At 41.9% G+C, this 22190-nt stretch overlaps 1 protein-coding gene across 2 annotated transcripts; it reads left to right on the plus strand.

Annotated features, from left to right (window-relative positions):
* Positions 1–4320: 4320 nt before the first annotated feature.
* Positions 4321–21823, plus strand: afg3l2 (AFG3-like AAA ATPase 2). 2 transcript variants are annotated; one of them, XM_055882590.1, is made up of 17 exons: positions 4321–4585; positions 6395–6494; positions 6652–6732; positions 8666–8796; positions 9047–9199; positions 9396–9470; positions 9887–10011; positions 10143–10419; positions 10700–10837; positions 12112–12265; positions 13560–13667; positions 14010–14135; positions 16328–16438; positions 17528–17643; positions 18651–18851; positions 19590–19784; positions 19920–21823. In XM_055882590.1, exons 1-17 carry the CDS (start codon positions 4484–4486, stop codon positions 20154–20156), a joined length of 2430 nt encoding a protein of 809 aa, XP_055738565.1. In that variant the 5' UTR covers positions 4321–4483; the 3' UTR covers positions 20157–21823. The 2 variants fall into 2 exon arrangements, with proteins under 2 accessions (XP_055738565.1, XP_055738566.1); XM_055882591.1 differs by having other exon boundaries at positions 9890–10011.
* The last annotated feature ends 367 nt before the right edge of the window (positions 21824–22190 follow it).

Here is a 22190-nt window from a genome sequence, read left to right on the forward strand (position 1 = left end):
AGTCAGAACAGTAAGCAAAATGAAGATTGGTAAATAGACCAAATTATTAAGGTGAGGCTACTAACATCTTACTACACAAAATACTTAGTATTACTTTCTTAGCTACAGTATAAAAAATATAATCAAACTTTATTTGTCACATGCGCCAAATACAACAAGTGTAGACTTTACCATGAAAGGCTTACTTACAAGCCCTTAACTAATATTGCAGTTCAAGAAGAAGAAAATATTTACCAAAATAAAAAGTAATAATAAAAAGTAACACAATAACGAGGCTATATACAGGGGGCACCGGTACCGAGTCAGTGTGCAGGGGTTCAGGCTAGTTGAGGTAATCTGTACATGTAGGTGGGGGCAAAGTGACTATGCATAGGTAACAGACAAACAGCGAGTAGCAGCAGTGTACAAAGGGGGGGGGGGTTCAATGTAAATTGTCCGTGGGGATTTTATGAATTGTTCAGCAGTCTTGTGGCTTGGGGGTAGAAGCTGTTGAGGAGCCCTTTGGCGCTCCGGTACCGCTTGCCTTGCGGGATCAGAAAAAACAGTCAATAACTTAGGTGACCGAAGTCTCTGACAATTTTATGGGCTTTCCTCTGACACAGCCTATTATATACAGTGACACCGCCTATTATATACAGTTGAAGTCGGAAGTTTACATACACTTAGGTTGGAGTCATTAAAACTTGTTTTTCAACCACTCCACAAATTTCTTGTTAACAAGCTATAGTTTTGGCAAGTCGGTTAGGACATCTACTTTGTGCATGACACAAGTCATTTTTCCAACAATTGTTTACAAACAGATTATTTCACTCATTCACTGTATCACAATTCCAGTGGGTCAGAACTGTACATACACTAAGTTGACTGTGCCTTTAAACTGCTTGGAAAATTCCAGAAAATTATGCCATGGCTTTAGAAGCTTCTGATAGGCTAATTGACATTCATTTCAGTGAATTGAAGGTGTACCTGTGGATGTATTTCAAGGCCTACCTTCAAACTCAGTGCCTCTTTGCTTGACATCATGGAAAAATCAAAAGAAATCAGCCAAGACCTCAGAAAAAATATTGTAGACCTCCACAACTCTGGTTCATCCTTGGGAGCAATTTCCAAACGCCTGAAGGTACCACATTTATCTGTACAAACAATAGTAAGCAAGTATAAACACCATGGCACCATGCAGCCGTCATACCACTCAGGAAGGAGACACGTTCTGTCTCCTAGAGATGAACGTACTTTGGTGTGAAAAGTGCAAATCAATCCCAGAACAACAGCAAAGGACCTTGTGTAGATGTTGGAGGAAACAGGTACAAAAGTGTCTATATCCACAGTAAAACAAGTCCTATATCGACATAACCGAAAGGCCACTCAGCAAGGAAGATGCCACTGCTCCAAAACCACCATAAAAAAGCCAGACTATGGTTTGCAACTGCACATGGGGACAAAGATCATACTTTTTGGAGAAATGTCCTCTGTTCTGATGAAACAAAAATAGAACTGTTTGGCCATAATGACCATCGTTATGTTTGGAGGAAAAGGGGGAAGCGTTCAAGCTGAAGAACAACATCCCAACCGTGAAGCACGGGGGTGGCAGCATCATGGTGTGGGGGTGCTTTGCTACAGGAGTGACTGGTGCACATCACAAAATATATGGCATCATGAGAAAGGAAAATTATGTGGATATACAACATCTCAAGACATCAGTCAGGAAGTTAAGGCTTGGTTGCAAATGGGTCTTCCAAATGGACAATGACCCCAAGCGTACTTGCAAAGTTATGGCTTAAGGACAACAAAGTCAATATTGGAGTGGCCATCACAAAGCCCTGACCTCCACCCTATAGAAAATTTGTGGGCAGAACTGAAAAAGCGTGTGCGAGCAAGGAGGCCTACAAACCTGACTCAGTTACACCAGCTCTGTCAGGAGGAAGGGGCCAAAATGCATCCAATTTATTGTGGTAAGCTTGTGGAAGGCTACCTGAAACGTTTGACCCAAGTTAAACAATTTAAAGGCAATGCTAGCAAACACTAATTGAGTGAATGTTAACTTCTGACCCACTGGGAATGTGATGAAAGAAATAAAAGCTGAAAGAAATAATTTTCTCTACTATTATTCTGACATTTCACATTCTTAAAATATAGTGGTGATCCTAACTGACCTAAGACTCCTGTCTCCTGTCTCCTGTTTTTACTATGATTAAATATTAGGAATTGTGAGAAAAAAAGTTTAAATATATTTGGCTAAGGTGTATGTAAACTTCCGACTTCAACTGTATATATTTTACACTAATATAATTGCCCAGAGAAAGAGATTGTGTACTACATTTTTTTTCTAAAAAGATAGGATGTCAAAATTATTGGCACCTCTGTTTTCAATACCTTTCAATACCTCACCTTGTGAGGATAACAGCACTGAGCCTTTTTCTGAAATGTTTTATGAGATTGGAGCTACACATTGGAAATTCACCATGTGAAGAAGGTGGATCTTTGGACTTTTATAGCAATAGTGGTAAATGGAACCGATCAAGTTGAAAAGAAGTCAAGAAAGATTGACATCGTTGTTTCTATTGTTTCTGCTGTTGAACCGTTCCTTGGATTAAAATATTTAATGTACTTTCTCGAGCGGCCCTATCCTCTCATGCCCCAGAGCCTGAGTAGGGAGTTACGGAGGTTTTGACATTTGTTACGTGTAAAAATACATGTTTTATTAGTGTGTGTGTATTAATGACTTTTTTTCCCCATATCTGTAATGGAATGTATACATTTTTTTTTTTACCCCCATCCAGTTGATGGCGGGAATATAACATTAGTTTTGGTCGCTACACCATAAAACCTTAGAGAAGAAGACTGGAACTGAATCCGTTCGTCAACAGGGCTGCCTGAGGAATGTAACCTATTCGGAAGATGGCGGAGGCGGATGTTTTGTTTGAATCAGATGGCGCGTTGAGTGGAGACAAGTGAAAAGGAATGGATTACAGTGGCAAATAAAAAAGGAAACAAGAGAAGGAAAGTGGTTGTGGAGTCTAGTAAATCCAAGCCTTAGTCTGAGTTTTGGATCGAAAGAGAAACCTGGGAGATCCATTTTGAAGTCTCGACGAAAATCTTAGATGAGGTGGCGTCAGTGAAAATAACAAGAAATATATATATTTTTTTGTATGTCCAAGGAGCAGAAGGAGCGTGCTTTGCACCTGAAAAAGATATTGGATTTGAATGTGTCGCGTGTGGATCTGCGATGCAGGGCACCTATCAAGTGGGTTATCTCTGGAGTGGCGCTAGAAGTGAGTGCAAAGGATGTAACTGAAGAAATAGATGCAGTGGTTGGTGCACACCGATTGACCCATATGGTGGATGGAATGAGGAAGCCCAGTGGTTGGTGCAGGCCGACTGACCCATATGGTCAGATAACACACATGGTCACTCCCCTCTATGTAGATGATTAACACCCCTTGGCCTCTTGCCACCATTATCTTTCTTTCTCAATTCATGCTTGTTTACAGATTATATTGGTGGCGTAACCATAGCAATGATACAAAAAAACAAGACACACATAATGCAGGTGTCTGTCTAATGATACTCATAGGATTACATAATGGCTTCCCTAAGTCTGTAATGGCACAGACATACATATATAATACAATCACATGCCTTAAAGCCAGTCACAGGACCAGGCATTGACTTCCCTCAGGCCTACAACTGCACAGGCATATATTTTCTAATTACGTTCTGTTTTTACATGTCTAGTGATTAACTCCATGTCGACTCAGCTCTGTTCAACTGAGCTCAGCCTTTATTCTGCTTGCACATGTCTATTAATTAACCTTATGTTGATTATGCTTACTACTGGCAGAACAGTCTAGATACTGGAAAATCACCCATAGTCATGAATTTCCTCCTGCAAGACCTCAGTAAATGTTGCTCGCCAACCGGATCCTGACACAATGCATGTTAAAAAAAAGGTGGACTTTGTATTGTTTATTGCATTGGTTATAAACTGTACAGCGCAAACAAATAAGACATCTGAGAAAACAGGCATTGTGAGTGTGGCTGAATGTTTTTTTATTTATTTTACAGCAGAGGTATTACAAGGAATCTTGTCTATGAATGCTCTGTCTACACAGGCCCCTGAGCCTGTCTAGGGATGTGATTTGTTTTATCACTGAAGGAGTGCGGTGGGCCTTTTTTTAAATAAATGTTATTTTTGTAATGTATATGATTGTGGTATTATAACCCCCCTGTCCCGCAATGGATTTTCTTCCGTTCACTACCCGTACAGTAGGTGGCGGCAATAAACCAATAGGTCTAGTCTGCCGTAAAAGAACAAGAGAAGCCTGCGTCATCACGTAATTCTGAAGGGAAAAATAATGGCGGCTCTTGTTATGGGATGGGATAGTGCATGCATGAGATAAGTCTTCAAAATATTTTTGTGGTAAATCTTTCCGGGGAAAAAAAATCCGTTAGAATAACCAAGGTGTCAACGTAACAAGTCAGAATGGCTCACCGATACCTCCGCTTGTCAAGAGGTGGCAGGAATTTATTCAAAATGTTGCTACCTCCAAACGTCAGAACATCTAACGTTAGCTGTGCACGATTGGTGAGTTGCAATCTAGCTAACGACGTTACAACATCAAAACAAACCGTGCTTGTCGATTCTTATTGCGTGACAAGGCATTACGAGTTTGTTTTGGGAATAGGCAGTCTTTACATGTCGTCTGTTTGCAGAAAATCTAGATACTGTCCTAATCCAACATTATTTTGCCCAACAAAACAACCTGCCATTCTAGCTAGCGTAACAGGCCTGCGAATGACATTGCCGTGGTTCGATAACACAGGGCGAGATTACATCATGAATTCACTTGTTATTTAACGTTAGCTAGTCAACTATCGCGTGTTAAACCAACGTTACAACATGTCTAGATATTTTAGGTAACGTTATGTAGGCACATGTAGTGACTATTTTGTATTCGCCAATGTTACAATACGGACTACGCCGGGCACGCACGCATGGTGATTGTGTCCTTCCACACCAGATGCGATCAAGACACGCAGGTGGAAAGATCACAAAGAACTCTGAACGAATTCATTTAATTTGGGGACAGGTCGAAACGCATATGAAACATTCATGGACATTTAACTACCTAGCTTGCTGTTGGTAACTAATTTGTCCTGGGATATAAACATTGGGTTGTTATTTTACTTGAAATGTACAAGGTCCTTTTTCTTGCTGGATCTTTGTAGAATATCAACCCATTTTGAGTCACACAAAAGTGTGTGTTCTCTACTCCTACAATTAATCCACAGATAAAAGGGGAAACGCAGTTAGTTAAAAAGTGATCTCTCCTAGTAAGGTCTTCTTTCTATTTTATGTGGTGTTGGCAACCTGCTGGACTGTGGACCTCGTTCATCTTTAATTAAATCACCTAAGCGGGTTTATGCTCCTAAAAACCAATGAGGAGGCAGGACTTGCAGCGCATCAAGCGTACCAAGTTCTATTTTAGCGCCTGGCTATGCAGATGGAGCAATTTGGACGAAACGATTGAATAACATGTATGTGTACATTTATTTTGCAATGCTTGCACACGCAATGCAGCCAGTGTGGTCAGGATGTTGTTCAACTTGACAGTTCAGTGAATCTTTAAGATTTCAGAGCGATCATTAAACTAGCTAATGACGCTTCCGTTTTTTAAATCTCTACCTATTTTATGTTGTAGTGTTACTCTGAGAAATGACAGTAGGCGCACCAACAAAAAATTGTAATGGTGCAATATTTCTGAAGTGTATTCCATGACATTTTCACATGCACTTGTTTTCTATACGTAGTACTCAAGTAAAGACAAGTGTTTCTCAAATCTTTTATATTTTATTTATATCGTGGTATCCAATTGGTAGTTACATTCCTGTCACGTCGCTGCAACTCCCATACGGACTCGGGAGAGCCTGGAATCGAACCAGGGTTCTCTAGTGGCACAGCTAGCAACTGCGATGCAGTGCCTCAGACCACTGCGCCACTCGGGAGGCCCGTGTTTCTCAATTCTAACTATTCCAACATTACTACTACTACTACTACTACTTAAATACGCCAATGTTTTAAAAACTAGACCTAGTTGAGCAGTTGAAAATGTGCTGCTGTTGGAAATCAAAACGTTTAAAAGGAAGGTGGTGTCCACAGATGGAGTTGAGGAAAAAGGGTATTTATTTAGTGCAACATTGCTTTTTTTCCAAGGATTCTGGTTCTGTATGGCTCAGTTCGATGGTGCATGGCGCTTGCAACACCAGTGTTGTGGGTTCAAAGCCCTGGATCGTCCATACGTAAAATGAATTGCATACATGACTAAGTAGCTTTGGATAAAAGCGTGATACTAAATGCCATATGTTATGTTGATTGTCATCTTTCATTTTCAAGGTCTCCAGCCAAGCAGACAGCCAGATAGTACTTGAAAGGAGGACTCTGTTTGAACATGTGTTAGGTGCCTATCAAAGACTCTGCTCCAAACCACCAAAAGGTATGTACCTCAACGTTCACTGTATTCATCTAGCAGATTCCCATTCTGATTATGTATAACACAAAGCATAATGTATTTATGGGTCATTAAAATTAGAGAAGTTTTTCATGCTCATTTATGATTTTGTGCGCTCTAAAGTTTGGTGTTCTTACGTCAGGATTTGAAAAATATTTCCCCAATGGTCCGAAAAATGAGCCGAAGAGCAGTGAATCCAACCCAACCAGTGGAGAAGCCAAAGGTAATTTAGACCACTGACTAAATATACTTTCTTGTCCTATGTTGTTAGCTGGCTAAGACCTACTGAACACTACAGTGCATTCGGAAAGTATTCAGACCCCTTCCCTTTTTCCACATTCTGTGACGTTACAGCCTTATATTAAAATCTATTAAATAAAAAAAACAATCCTCTTAAAAATAAACAAGGAGTGCCCCATAATGACATCCCAATACCCCATAATGACATCCCAATACCCCATAATGACATCCCAATACCCCATAATGACATCCCAATACCCCATAATGACATCCCAATACCCCATAATGACATCCCAATACCCCATAATGACATCCCAATGCCCCATAATGACATCCCAATGCCCCATAATGACATCCCAATACCCCATAATGACATCCCAATACCCCATAATGACATCCCAATACCCCATAATGACATCCCAATACCCCATAATGACATCCCAATACCCCATAATGACATCCCAATACCCCATAATGACATAGCGAAAACAGGTTTTTAGACATTTTTGCACATGTATTAATGTATTCAGACCCTTTGCTATGAGACTCAATTGAGCTCTGGTGCATCCTGTTTGCGTTGATCATCCTTGAGATGTTTCTACAACTTCATTGGAGTGGTACGTTCAATTGATTGGACATGATTTGGAAAGGCTGTCTATATAAAGTTCCACAGTTGACAGTGAATGTCAGAGCAAATCTGGGGATGGTTTATCTAAACATTTCTGCAGCATTGAAGGTCCTCAAGAACAGTGGCCTCCATCATTCTTAAATGGAAGAAGTTTGGAACAACCAAGACTCTTCTTAGAGCTGGCTGCATGGCCAAACTGAGCAATTGGGGGAGAAGGACCTTGGTCAGGGAGTTGACCAAGAACCTGATGGTCATGCTGACAGAGCTCCAGAGTTCCTCTGTGGAGATGGGAGAACCTTCCAGAAGGACAACCATCTCTGCAGCACTCCACCAATCAGGGCTTAATGGTAGAGTGGCCAGACGGAAGCCACTCCTCAGTAAAAGGCACATGGCAGCCCGCTTGGAGTTTGCCAAAAGTTACCTAAAGACTCTCAGACCATGAGAAACAAGATGCTCTGGTCTGATGAAATCAAGATTGAACTCTTTGGCCTGAATGCCAAGCGTCACATCTGGAGGAAACCTGGCACCATCACAACGGTGAAGCATGGTGGTGGCAGCATCATGCTGTGGGGATGTTTTTCAACGGTAGGGACTGGGAGACTAGTCGAGGGAAGGTACAGAGAGGTCCTTAATGAAAACCTGCTCAGGACCACAGACTGGGGGCTAAGATTCACTTTCCAACAGAACAACGACCCTAAGCCTACAGCCAAGACAATGCAGGAGTGGCTTCGGGACAAGTCTGTGTCCTTGAGTGGCCCATTGAGAGCCCGATTGAAACATCTCTGGAGAGACCTGAAAATAGCTGTGCAGCGACACTCCCCCTCCAACCTGACAGAGCTTGAGAAGAATGGGAGAAACTCAAGGCTGTAATCGCTGCCAAAGGTGCTTCAACAAAGTACTGAGTATAAAGGTTCTGAATACTTATGTCAATGTGATATTTTTTTATTGAATTGTTATACATTTTCTCAACACCTGTTTTTGCTTTGTCATTATGGGGTATTGTGTGTAGATTGAAGGGGGGGAAAAACAATTGAATCAATTTTAGAACAAGGCTGTAACGTAACAAGCTGGTGAAAAAGTCAAGGGGTCTGAATACTTTCCCGAATGCACTGTATGTGGTGATTTAACAAAATGTTAACTTTTCCAGTATTTAGATGAGCTATGTCATCATGTAAACGATATCTATGGAAGCCTCTGTGAACTACTGCACTATACCAATTCCATGTTCTAAACAGAGGGTTGACTTCGGTTTTAGGCTGAAAACTAATGTGTCTATCTGCCTTCTCAGAGGCCAAGCCAACTACCAATGCACAGAAGGCCACTGGTAAATCTAGTGGAGGAGGAGGAGGTGGTGGAGGCGGAGGAGGAAAAAGAGGAGGCAGGAAGGATGAGTCCCATTGGTATAGCCGGCTCCAAAAGGTGAGAATCAACACCTGAAACCTGGTCGGAAGTTGACTTCATGATTTGGGTATTTGGAGCATGCTAACCAAGGTCTTACCACTCGTACCAGTATTTTTGCACTACTGTTAGCATCCTGTCAATGCTAAACTGTTGTAAACAAAACCCAACAAGACAATATAGTGCACAGTGCAAACAGAGCAAATGAGACAAAACAATACAATGAAATCGGTTGTTATTTCGAATTCTTCCGCAACGTGTTTATCCTTAGGGTGATGTGCCATGGGACGATAAGGAGTTCCGTATGTACTTCCTGAGTGGTGCTGCGTTTTGGACCATGGTTACGTATTTCTTTTTTTTACGGGAAGGCGGGAGAGAGGTCACCTGGAAAGACTTTGTCAATAACTACCTCTCGAAAGACGTCGTAAGTATTCTATTAGTATCATTGATAGGGAAAATGGTGTGTAATTTTTTAACAATATAGAAATCGTGTGTCAGGCTTGAGGTTAGATGTTCGTTTGCTAGATGTATGGTGTGATGATGATGATCTGATGATTTATCCACTGCTGTTGACCATCTCACATTCGGGGACTTGAATTTGGATCTTTCTTTTTCTCTAGGTTGACAGATTGGAGGTAATAAACAAGCGCTATGTGAAAGTGGTATTTACACCCGGAAAGACTCCAGTTGATGGAGTAAGTTAAATATTTGTACCCATATAAAAATAAAAATAAATTATGCATGTGTTCTCTTCACTTGTTAGAACAAAGGTAGTAATGAGTGGTTATCAAAAAGAAAGGAGGACCAAGGCACTCTTCATATAATTAATTAAAATGCCTTTATTAGTATGGCATGTTCAATAGAAAGTTTTAAAAATCTGACGCGTTTCGGATTTTTTAAAACCTTGTTTCTATTGAATATGCCATACTAATAAAGGCATTTTAATTAATTATATGAAGAGTGCCTTGGTCCTCCTTTCTTTTTGATAACCAATTTACCCCTTTTACCAAAGAGCACCTTCTGTCTACCAAATGTACTATTGTGTACCTTAGTAGCGCTTCCCTTCCTCCTCTTTCTACTAGTAATGAGTGGTTTGTGTTTTGGTACCCAGCAGTACGTGTGGTTCAACATTGGCAGCGTGGACACGTTTGAGCGAAACCTAGAGACAGCTCAGTATGAGATGGGTATCGAGGGGGAGAACCGTCTGCCAGTGGTGTACTCCGCTGAAAGCGACGGGTAAGTTGGACACCAAATGGACTGAAATGGGAAGAGATCGCCTTAATAATAAGAAATGCTCCTTTTTTCCTTTTCCGTTAGGAACACGGCCCAGCTCTAATCCCAGTATCACATCTCTCTTCTCCCCTCAGGTCGTTCCTGCTCAGCATGCTGCCCACCGTGCTCATCATCGGTTTCCTGCTCTTCATGCTGCGACGGGGGCCAGCGGGAGCTGGCCGACCGGGCGGCCGGGGCATGGGCGGACTATTCAGTGTCAGCGAGACAACGGCCAAGGTGTTGCGTGATGAGATCGACGTGAAGTTCAAGGACGTGGCAGGCTGTGAAGAGGCCAAGCTGGAGATCATGGAGTTTGTCAATTTCCTCAAGAACCCCAAACAGTACCAGGACCTGGGCGCCAAGATCCCCAAGGTGAGCCAGCAGGAGAGACCTTTGCTTATAAGGATAAAGAATATGTGAAAATTCCACTTAGCCTATCGTAGGGCAAGGTGGAGCTACCACCATATTGCCTATACATATAAAAAATCTGATATCATCAGGGGATAGGGGCAGGGGGTTATTTCTAGGAGTAAGTAAGCAATGAGCATGTTCCAGAGGGTCGATATGTTATAGCAGTCTTCTGGGATATGCACAGCATGACTGCAAAACCGACATCCTGGAACACCACAAGTCATGCTCTTCTATGTCACAGGGGGCCATCCTGACGGGACCCCCTGGCACAGGGAAGACCCTGCTGGCCAAGGCTACCGCCGGAGAAGCCGACGTCCCCTTTATCACCGTAAATGGCTCAGAGTTCCTGGAGATGTTTGTGGGCGTGGGCCCCGCCAGGGTAAGTGACAACACTGTGGATCTTGGTGTCAGTATACTTTGGGTTGATGGACATTTCTAAAGGATTGCACAATGTATTGTTCATTTCACCATGTCAACCTTTTTTTTTCTTCTTTTTTTTTTTTAAATCAAAGCTTAACTGTGTTCCAACACTCTTTCATTTGAATATTCACCTGACAAAGGGAAAGGACAGCCATCCAATTATTTTACATCTACCTGCCCTGTCGAGCCCCGCCCAGTAGTGCCCCGTCCTGTCAGCCTTGCCAAGTGGAGCCATGTCCTAATGTTCATACTCACAATTCTTGACAGTTGCGTCTTGCTCTCGATTGGAAGATTTCTGAAGCAGGACTCCAGTTTAAAAGCAATATCAGTGATAGGCTTGTGCGGTATCCAGAGTATCATTCCTGCATACCGACCTTTATACCATCCCAGTATATTGGGTGATACCGGCACTGAACACGAGGGGCTATTTATTTATTTTATCCGAAGGTTAGCAATGCAAACAAGTACATGTAAAATACCATAGCGAATGCTAGTTAAATGCTAACAAACGCATGTGAACATTTTATATAGTCTCTTGCAAACTATTTGCAGGACAGACATCCCAGCTCATAAAGTTAAACGAGTAACAACATTTTTTGTAGCGTTTTTCTGCATGCACAAAACAAATATTAGACAGTATGGCTCTTGATCCAGGAAGGGTTTCTCTGCTGTTACCAATAGAGGAGCTTGTTTGCAGGAAGCTAACCACTTAGCTAGATAACTAGGTACTAAGTTGGGCAAACCAAATGCACAACTGCAGAGCATCTATCACATTTTAGAAAGTTAACTTATTAGTTCTAAGATATCTAGCTGGCAAACATTTAGTTGTGAATTCCATTCTGTAACTAGATAACCATAGTGCGTGCTGCACGGTGGTGAGTGATTCCCGATGCTCTGGTCTCTCGTCGTTGTGTACTTGTAAACAAGCAACATGTGACTGGGGACTACCGGTTAGCTTCATAATGTGGCAGGTGAAATGAAGAACACGATCTGCTTTATCTCCTAACGTATTGCACAAGTTGACTGCAGGTATTTACTTAATAAAAAGTAGCTACAAATATTAAGATTTATTAAACTTTTTAAAGAAATTGTTTCAACAGTATTGAAAAACCATCCCGTGGCTAATTCCAAATACCCCGGTATATACGGTGTACCACCCAAGCCTATACACGGTGTAACGCCAAAGCCTAATGTACTCTGGGTTTTATTCTCTCCCTGCTTTGTGCTTTCCAGGTTCGAGATCTGTTTGTCATGGCCCGTAAGAACGCCCCCTGCATCCTTTTCATTGACGAGATTGACGCAGTAGGACGCAAGAGAGGCAGAGGGAACTTTGGTGGCCAGAGCGAGCAGGAAAACACCCTCAATCAGCTGCTGGTCGAGATGGATGGTGTGTATCGCTCAGGGTCAAATTAACGAAGGCTCAAGGCAAAACATGTATAGTTTATCAAATCCAGCCAACATTTTGCAATTATTGTGGCAATAAATGCCCCAGCAAAATATACGTAGTCCACTCATTTTGCGAGGTCTGTCTCTACACAGACCACCGCAGTAGGGATGAACACGGTTATTCGAATATCCGAACATACTTTAGTATTCAATTACTTGGGAGAGTATTCATTTTTGAAAAAAATAGGAAGTGAAAGTGGGGAGATTTTATTCAATGCAAGAATGGAATTCAAATTACGGAATTAAGTTGGCTACAATGATCAACCAACATTCAGGTTGTTTCATATGAATGGAGTTGTAGACATTGGTCAGGGAGCGCAGTAAAATGGCCTCAATTATCCATGCTACCTGAGCTGGCTACCTGAGCTGGCTACCTGAGCTGGCTACCTGAGCTGGCTACCTGAGCCGGCTACCTGAGCCGGCTACCTGAGCCGGCTACCTGAGCCGGCTACCTGAGCCGGCTACCTGAGCCGGCTACCTGAGCCGGCTACCTGAGCCGGCTAACTTGGCTGGCTGGCTAATTTGGCTGGCTACTGATTGAAATTATAATTAGACGTTTCTTAATCCTGGTCTGGTAGACCCAAAGGGGTCCACATTGTTTTTAGTTTTTGCCCTAGCACTACACACCTGATTCCACTAATCAAAGGTTTGATAGTTGATTCAGTGTTTCCCCTGGTATTGGGCGTGGCCAATTGCACGTTCTCCAACCAACATTTTTGCCACAGAGACATTTTGCGGTTTAATGCTAATTTCCTGCAATTCTACACATCTTTTCATGGGGCTGTCGAGAATGTAATGTCATTTTTAAAGCTACTTTCCTGCAATTCTCTTTGTCCGTATGCTATCTGAGTGACTCAAACATTATAACGAAATAACTGGAAATAACCATGCCAAATTTTTGATTCTCTCTCAAAGTATTTTTGTTAGTTCTCTAAGATGATCTTATAAAAAATAAATATATAGGTTTATCTTTTCTACATACTTTTATGTACATCTACAGATTGGTGTCTGTTTGGAAGCACACCACTGGTGGGAAAATGCACATTTTCTTTATGATTTTTTAGAATATTCTGTCACCAGCTGGATGGGTAGCTACTGACAATAGCTAGGCCCGCTATTGCTAAATGAAAATAGGGGAAACACTGATAATGGAATCAGGTGTGTGTGTTGCAGGATAAAGAAACACTGATTTAAACAGAATCCGTATGACACTACTTTTTCCCCTCGGTTTCCAGGGTTCAACACAGCAACCAATGTGGTCGTGCTAGCAGGTACTAATAGACCTGACATCCTGGACCCTGCACTGATGAGGCCCGGGCGCTTCGACAGACAGATTTACATCGGTACGAGCCCATCGTTTTATTTTATCATATGCCCCCTGACTGCTTGGGTTTCCTCCTGTTCTGGATTAATGTAGTTGTTGGATATGGTAAAAAGAAAATATGAATCCACTGTAATAAAGGAACATTTAAGTTGTACTATGGTTGTACTATCTGTTAATGAACCACAGTGTAATGATGATCCTATTACCACAACATGTCACATATCATTACCTATCCAGGAGCCTGAAATTGTTTTCTTTTTAGTAGTAATTGGTCAACCTTTAGTTGATGCTAAAAGGAATGACTGACCAAGTTAGGAAACTGTGGAAAAGCTTATAAACATTGGTAACATTGTTTTCGCAGGTCATCCTGACATTAAAGGCAGATCGTCCATATTTAAAGTGCACTTGAGGCCTTTGAAAATGGATGCAGAGATGGACAAAGAAGCTCTCGCCAGGAAAATGGCTGCCCTCACCCCAGGCTTCTCAGGTAGGTTTTTGAGGCACACTGGGGATGCCATCCTAGACAATGGTGTCAGAACTGCCATCATTGGGTTTATAGGCCTAGTTAAAATGATCAAACTGTTACCATATGGTTGACAAACCATATTCAGATTGTCATATACTGCATACCAGGGTTTAAGTTAGCTGGTAATAACCAGCTTTTGCCCATTTATTTTTTTTAATTAAAGTTACAATATGTCACTTTTTGGGCGACATGATCAAATCCACATTGACAGATCTACAATTCAAAATTTCTTTCTCATTGAAATCAAGTCTAAGAAGTGGTAGATCTGTTCTATGTAAATGTTTTTTTACTTTCGGATTTGTGCACTAGCTGAAAATACAATATTTTTGGTTATGGAAAAGATTAGGTAAATTAGGTAAACTGTTAGAATTTTAGCAACCAGGAAATGGCGACGCGATTTCTGCACGGTACATCTTTTTAAAAGCCGATAAATAAAATTGTAGCAGGCCAAATTTTGCATATCATGCATCCCGATTGCTCGCTTCTGCACCTTCCTCTCACTCCGTGCGCGCTGACTTGGGTGCATGCTGCTGAGAGAGCAAGATTGGAGTCTTGGGCTTCTGTTGATGTAAGAGGATGGGATGCCTTTTTCATTGAAGTAAAACGAAAATGAGAGTGTATGCCTACAGTGAAAAGCCTACAAGGGGAATTTCCTTAAAGATACGTTTTTAATACTGTAGTGAACAAAGATGGGAAGAATGTTGGCACGGCCAAATGCAGGCTACTTTGCAACTCGCTATTCAGGTAGGATGCAATTTCACTTATTTTTTTTCGTATTTATAGTTTTGTATTACTATTGCTGTATATCATTATTATTGTAGACCTATTTATTAATTAAAACCAGTCTTTAAATATGCACAATGTGTTTTGTTTCATTCTGTTGAGACAATTTCCTTGGCTAAATTAAACTGAATCAGTTTTTTCTTTATTTTGTGCTCCGTATTTAGTTTAAGATGGGTTGTAAAGTAGGCCTGTTGTCAAATCAATATTATCATATTGCTGTCATTTGTTGGGTACGGTAGGCACTAACCTTTCTTGTTATTTGCTACAGTACAGCCTGTTCAATACTTTTGTGAAGGTTTATTAAACCAGTTCGTAAATGTTTTGTTTCAATCTGAGCCATTTTCTTTGGCCAAATTTAAGTTCCAACTGTAATGTTTGCCGCAATATAATATCCTACTCATATTTTTCCTATAAACAATGGCTTGAGTCACCCTAATAAAGTTTAGAAACTTTTGTGAAGGTGTGGCTATCAGCCTGTTATACTGCAGTCCTACGATATGAAGGCCATTGCACACCGTCGCACCAATTGACTCCGACAGTTGAACTTGAGGTGAGGAAGAATGTTTTAGTTACACCAAAATCTTAAAATATAATGCTACTCTTCATGAAAAAATAAAGATTCTGATTTGAACATTTGCGAAGTAGCTTCCTGTACACCTATATCTGTATAACAGGCGCAGTAGTCTGACAAGGATAATGAAATGTATGTCGGTGTCGTAGCATGCCGCAGACATCTCTCTCTCTCTGGTGCTAGGTCTAAGCTTCTCTTCCTTTTTTATATGTATTTGTTAAATATCAATATCCTACAGTGGACTCCTAAGTCTGTATGCAATGCCCTGCTGCATTTAGCGTTCAAATATCCGACAGCTGAACCGTGAGGTGGACAATTGTTATTTTAGGGGAAGTAAAAAAACAATAACACAATAGGCTATACATTTTGTAATGCTGCACATCGAAACACAAGGAATAGTGTTTTTGATAATGGCTGTTTTTAAGGACACGTAGTTATCTGTTTGTTTTTGCGCTGGCTGCGTGGGTGGACGCCCTAGTTAGTGCATTACAGATCCAATGCTTATATGGATGACCAGTAAAGTGCTCAAATGTCAGTTAATTAAAACATTTCCCGGTCACTTGTCCGGCGAAAACCCTGCTGCTTACATGCATACATACATACTGTATAATGTTGCATTTTCCCTGTACATTTTCATATTGATATTTGTATACAAAAATTAAAGATGAATTTGTGAGGTCTTTCTTACAATGCTCATATAGATATATTTTTTGCCTTTCAATTTTAATATGCTCGTTGAATACTGCTCTGGATGAGGTTTAACAATAAAAATAAATCAACTTAAATTCTGTTTTGTTAGGTGCTGATATTGCCAATGTGTGCAATGAAGCCGCGCTGATTGCTGCTCGCCACCTAGCGGACTCAATCAACCAGAAGCACTTTGAGCAGGCCATCGAACGCGTGATCGGAGGTGAGCACAAGCGCATACATATACAAATGAACACATCCTGATTTTGTTACATACCGTATTAAGCCACTCGGGTCACCCAAGTGGCGCAGCGGTCTACTGGCACTGAATCTCAGTGCTAGAGGTGTCACTACAGACCTTGGTTCGATTCCACGCTGTATCACAACCGGCCGTGATCGGGAGGCGCACAATTGGCCCAGCGTCGTCCGGGGTTAGGCCGTCATTGTAAATAAGAATATGTTCTTACCTGACTTGCCTAGTTTAAAAAAAGTTTGACCCCTTTTTCGTAGTATCCAATTGGTAGTAACAGTCTTGTCTCATAGCTGTAACTCCCGTACGGACTCGGGAGAGGCGAAGGTCGAGAGCCGTGCGTGTTCCGAAGTACAACCCAACCAAGCCTCACTGCTTCTTGACACAATGCCCACTTAACCCGGAAGCCAGCCGCACCAATGTGTCGGAGGAAACACTGTACAACTAGACCGTGTCAGCGTGCGCCAGACAGGAGTCGCTAGAGCGCCATGGGACAAGAAGATCCCTGCCGGCCAAACCCTCCCCTAACTACGCTGGGCCAATTGTGCGCCGCCCCATGGGTCTCCCGGTTGCGGCCGGCTGCAACAGAGCCTGGACTCGAACCAAGATCTCTTGTGGCACAGCTAGCATTGCGATGCAGTGCCTTAGACCACAGCGCCACTCGGGAGGCCTGACTTGCCTAGTTAAATAAAATAAAAATGTGTAACATGTATTGGCTACTTACAAGCTGTGTTGTCAAGACCAGCAAACCATAGAGATGCAAGGAGCTCTAATATGACTTCTCTGTCAATTGTAACGTGATTTATTAAATTTCACCTGAAATTTATTCAACTGAAAGTACAATGTATTCTAATCTATATGATCTAATTGAACTAGTGTGGCTTGATACATCGACTGGACTTTTTACACAGCAACAAAGATCAAACGTCATTGATTACTCGCTCCTTCTGTTATACCTTCTTCATTCAACCTTTCCATATAAATTGGGTACCTTCTTTGTCATGCAGATTGTTTCGATAGTCGCACAGGTAAGTCAAGTACTTTCTGTTGTTGAATGTACAGGTCTGGAGAAGAAGACTCAGGTCCTGCAGCCTGAGGAGAAAAAGACTGTAGCTTACCACGAGGCAGGGCACGCTGTGGCAGGCTGGTACCTGGAGCATGCTGACCCTCTGCTCAAGGTAGATTCTAGTCACTACCAACATTTTACCTGCCTCTATACAGGTAGATTCTAGTCACTACCAATATTCTACCTGCCCATCAATGCTGGTAGATTCTAGTCACTACTAATATTCTACCTGCCCCTCTATCTGGGTAGATCCTAGTCACTACCAATATTCTACCTGCCCCTCTATACAGGTAGATTCTAGTCACTACCAATATTCTACCTGCCCCTCTATACTGGTAGATTCTAGTCACTACCAATATTCTACCTGCCCCTCTATACTGGTAGATCCTAGTCACTACCAATATTCTACCTGCCCCTCTATACAGGTAGATTCTAGTCACTACCAATATTCTACCTGCCTCTATACAGGTAGATTCCAGTCACTACCAATATTCTACCTGCCTCTATACAGGTAGATTCCAGTCACTACCAATATTCTACCTGCCCCTCTATACTGGTAGATCCTAGTCACTATCAACATTCTACCTGCCTCTCTATACTGGTAGATTCTAGTCACTACCAATATTCTACCTGCCTCTCTATACTGGTAGATTCTAGTCACTGACAATATTCTACCTGCCCCTCTATCTGGGTAGATTCTAGTCACTGACAATATTCTACCTGCCTCTCTATACTGGTAGATTCTAGTCACTGACAATATTCTACCTGCCCCTCTCTCTGGGTAGATTCTAGTCACTACCAATATTCTACCTGCCCCTCTATGCTGGTAGATTAATATAATAGATATAATATTTACGCTACACCGGCTGGCTTTGGTGAGTTGGATGGTCTTTACCATGCATCCTTAGAAAAAGTGTTATGTTAATATTGACGGCTTTGTAAAACATCAGTCTGACTAGCTCTAGAGAATATATGCATACTTTGCAAGATATTAAAGGGATAGTTCACCTTTTTTTCCCATTTTTTAAAACATTTTAATCCCATATCAGCCAGATTTAATACTGGGTGACCAATAACTGCCAGGCTCAACTTACCACTGACATTTTGTCCTCTTTCCAGGTATCCATCATCCCCAGAGGCAAAGGGTTGGGCTATGCCCAGTACCTACCTAAGGAGCAGTACCTATACACCAAGGAGCAGCTGCTGGACAGGATGTGCATGACGCTGGGTGGCCGCGTGTCTGAGGAGATCTTCTTCGGTCGCATCACCACGGGGGCCCAGGACGACCTCAGGAAGGTCACCCAGAGTGCATACGCCCAGGTCTGTCCGTCCCCGTCCGTCCCCACCGCCAGATTTATTAGCGTTTTTCACAGGGCTAGTACACAACGGGTTTATGATTGGGTAAGACGGTTGTACTAATCTCATGAAGGTGTGTGTGTCACATTTCAGTTGTTGTTGTTGAAGTAGAGTGGATTATTATATGAGATTTTGCATTTTATTGAGACAGTAATGAAATGAGAGAGAGATACATTCAAGTGGGAGAGTCTGTGAGAGGGGAGGACATGAGGATGGACCTCAAGTTTCCGGTGGGGAGAAGCATACACTGAGTGTAGGAACACCTGGTCTTTCCATGATATAGACTGACCAGGTGAAAAGCTATGATCTCTTATTGACGTCACTTGTTAAATCCACTTCAATCAGTGTAGATGAAGAGGAGACATGTCAAAGAAGGATTATATGTGTATGTGTGCCATTCAGAGGGTGAATGGGCAAGACAAAATATTAAAGTGCCTTTGAACGGGGAATGGTAGTAGGTGTCAGGTGCACCGGGTTGAGAGTGTGAAGAACTGCAACGTTACTGGGTTTTTCACGCACAAGTTTCCTTGTGTGTGTGTGTGAAGAATGGTCCACCAACCCTGGTCTTTTGGGTTGTGAACATGTACCCAGACCATGGTGCCTGCACACATTATATATATTTGTTTAATTAATTGAATATACTGAAAATCTCAGGACATTCCAATAAAGTGTTACTCTGTTTCTACACCATTGTTTTTACAGATCGTGCAGTTTGGCATGAATGACAAGGTGGGCCAGGTGTCCTTCGACTTGCCCCGGCAGGGCGAGATGACCCTTGAGAAGCCCTACAGCGAGGCCACGGCGCGCCTCATCGACACGGAGGTACGCAATCTCATCCGAGAGGCGTACGAGCGTACCCACACCCTACTGGCTGAGAGGAAAGACGATGTGGAGAAGGTACGTGTGGGAGCAGGTGTGGTGGTAGGACATAAAAACACTTACTCGGAGGCTTACACTGGTCTCACACAGACACACAAGTAAATCTTAAGCCAAATGTAATAATACATTTACCTTCAATGGTTGCCTGGTCAGGTGGCGCAGCGTCTGCTGGAGAGGGAGGTGCTGGACAAGAAGGACATGGTGGAACTCCTGGGGGTGCGGCCTTTTGCTGAGAAGTCCACCTACGAGGAGTTTGTGGAGGGCACGGGGGGCATGGATGAGGACACATCCCTGCCTGAGGGCCTCAAGGACTGGAACAAGGAGCGCGACAAGGAGGAAAGCACCGAGGAACAGGTGGCCCGACAGATCTCCGGAGGAATGCCCTTCTAACGGGGACTGCTTGGCCTCACCGAGGGTTGTTTTTAGTATGAGGCTGTACTGAGATTAGAACAGGTTGGTGGAAGGATGTCAGTAAGCACCACCTAAACGTTACCTGACTGAACCATGCCCAGGATCCCTCTGATTGGTCAGTTGCATCCTTTGCAATGGTCTGGGGGGTGTATTCAGCGAGATGAAATATTCTGAACGTTGCAGATAAAAATGTCATACAGGAGTTAAAAGTTCTGTCATGGTTAGAGTAAACAAAATATATCAAATCTTGTGGGTGGGAGGGGGGGGTTATTATTTTGGGTAAAGAAGACACTAGGCCACACATCTAAATGTCTAATGTACACATCTAATGTACAAAATATAATAGACCCATTTTTTTATTTTTTATAACTTACCTGTTCTGGCCCTCAAAATTGATTTTGACTAACAAATGGTCATAATAAAATAAAATCTGTGCAGCCCTCAGTTGAATTTCAAAATCCCAATGTGGCCCTTGAGCCAAAAAGTTTTGCAGCCAAATCTAAGAACGACGTAAATTGCAGTCATGATTTTTTTATTTTATTTTTGTGTATTTAACCTGTCATTAATAAAGCTATGTATTCCCTGTTCAACATGGAGGAATAAGCATATCTGTTCACCACCAGAATATTTGAGCAGAGTTGAGCAGTTGGAAATCCCACGCATCGCTCACAGATACAAAAAATGTGTTTCTCTCATCTCTTGATGATCAGGTAGGCTACTTCAGTTGTAACTGTGGCTCTGTAGTGCTCACATTTTACAGTTGATGGACAAATTTAACACTGTTACATGGAATCCTTTTTTTTTTTTTTTTTCACAATGGCCTTTTATAAAAATCTAAAACCTCTCTGTTGCTGCTACATGAGCTCATTCGTTGTCTTGCCATCAATTACACAGGCTGCGAACTATTTGTTAGTCGACTCATATCAACATCTTTGAGCATTAGTAGTGGAGGTAGGCTAAAGAAATACACAAGAATAGGCCTAATTTAAAATAACAGTCATGAAGGACTTTTTTTAAATGCTGCCCAGAGCTCGTGGCTGAGCGGTACCAGAGCGAAATTGGAGAGTGAGAGAGAGAAGGCCCCGACTGTTTGTTTTTTAAAAACTTTTTTTATTTTTAGATCCGCTGCTTGCTCCAGCCAAATTACGCACGTTCTGCTCCTCCCTCCACTCTGCTCACATCCTCTGTTTTACAAAGTACATTTCTGTCTAACTCCACCCAGTCTAAACAGGCCCCAGAGAGACTGAATAAAATGCAATTTTTCCAGGGATTGGATGGGAGTACTGCCCTTGATCTTCATGCCTTGAGGCCCCCTTGAGTATAAGGCATGCTGTGTGGGACACTGGAGGAGTGGGAGGGGAGACTTAAGTTTATTATATACTTCACAACCCAGCCAGTATTTAACTATGGATTACTTCAATGACCAAAAAAAATCTAGAATCTGTCAGGCTTTGGAAAGAAAGTTCACAGAAGTGTAGCTTGGGGTTGTTCCTTTGTTTGGAAAAGAGGATTGTACATGAGATGTCAAAGCCAAGGTTGCTTGTATAGATTTTGAGTAGATGGCAAAATGACTGAAATACTCCAGTAGTACATGAAATGTAGAAGGAACAAATGATGTTCAGGAAATAAAGAAATTATGCTTTCAATCCCCCCCCCCCCCCCCCCCCCCCCATGAATCTTTACTTCTGTGAAGTGGAGTCAAACTCAAACTAATTGAAATATGTGAAGATTAATGTCTATTCACTTTAATCCAGTTCGTATTCTTACCGAAAAAACTGACCAGGGCGATGGGTGAGTGATTCATATAGGCCTAGTTCAGTTGTTTCGTATTTCAAATAGCTTGCAGTAAACTAAACTACTACCTTGCATTCAGTAATTTAATTATTCCTGAATTTTCTCCCCAAACAAAATTTTAAGCCAGTTTATATTTTCACAAGACTATCCACATGAAGAACACCTATTAATTAGAATATTCAGACTCCTACATTTTTACCTATTAATTAGAATATTCAG

This window comes from Salvelinus fontinalis, chromosome 26, assembly GCF_029448725.1.
Source record: "Salvelinus fontinalis isolate EN_2023a chromosome 26, ASM2944872v1, whole genome shotgun sequence".
Taxonomy (NCBI): Eukaryota; Metazoa; Chordata; class Actinopteri; order Salmoniformes; family Salmonidae; genus Salvelinus; species Salvelinus fontinalis.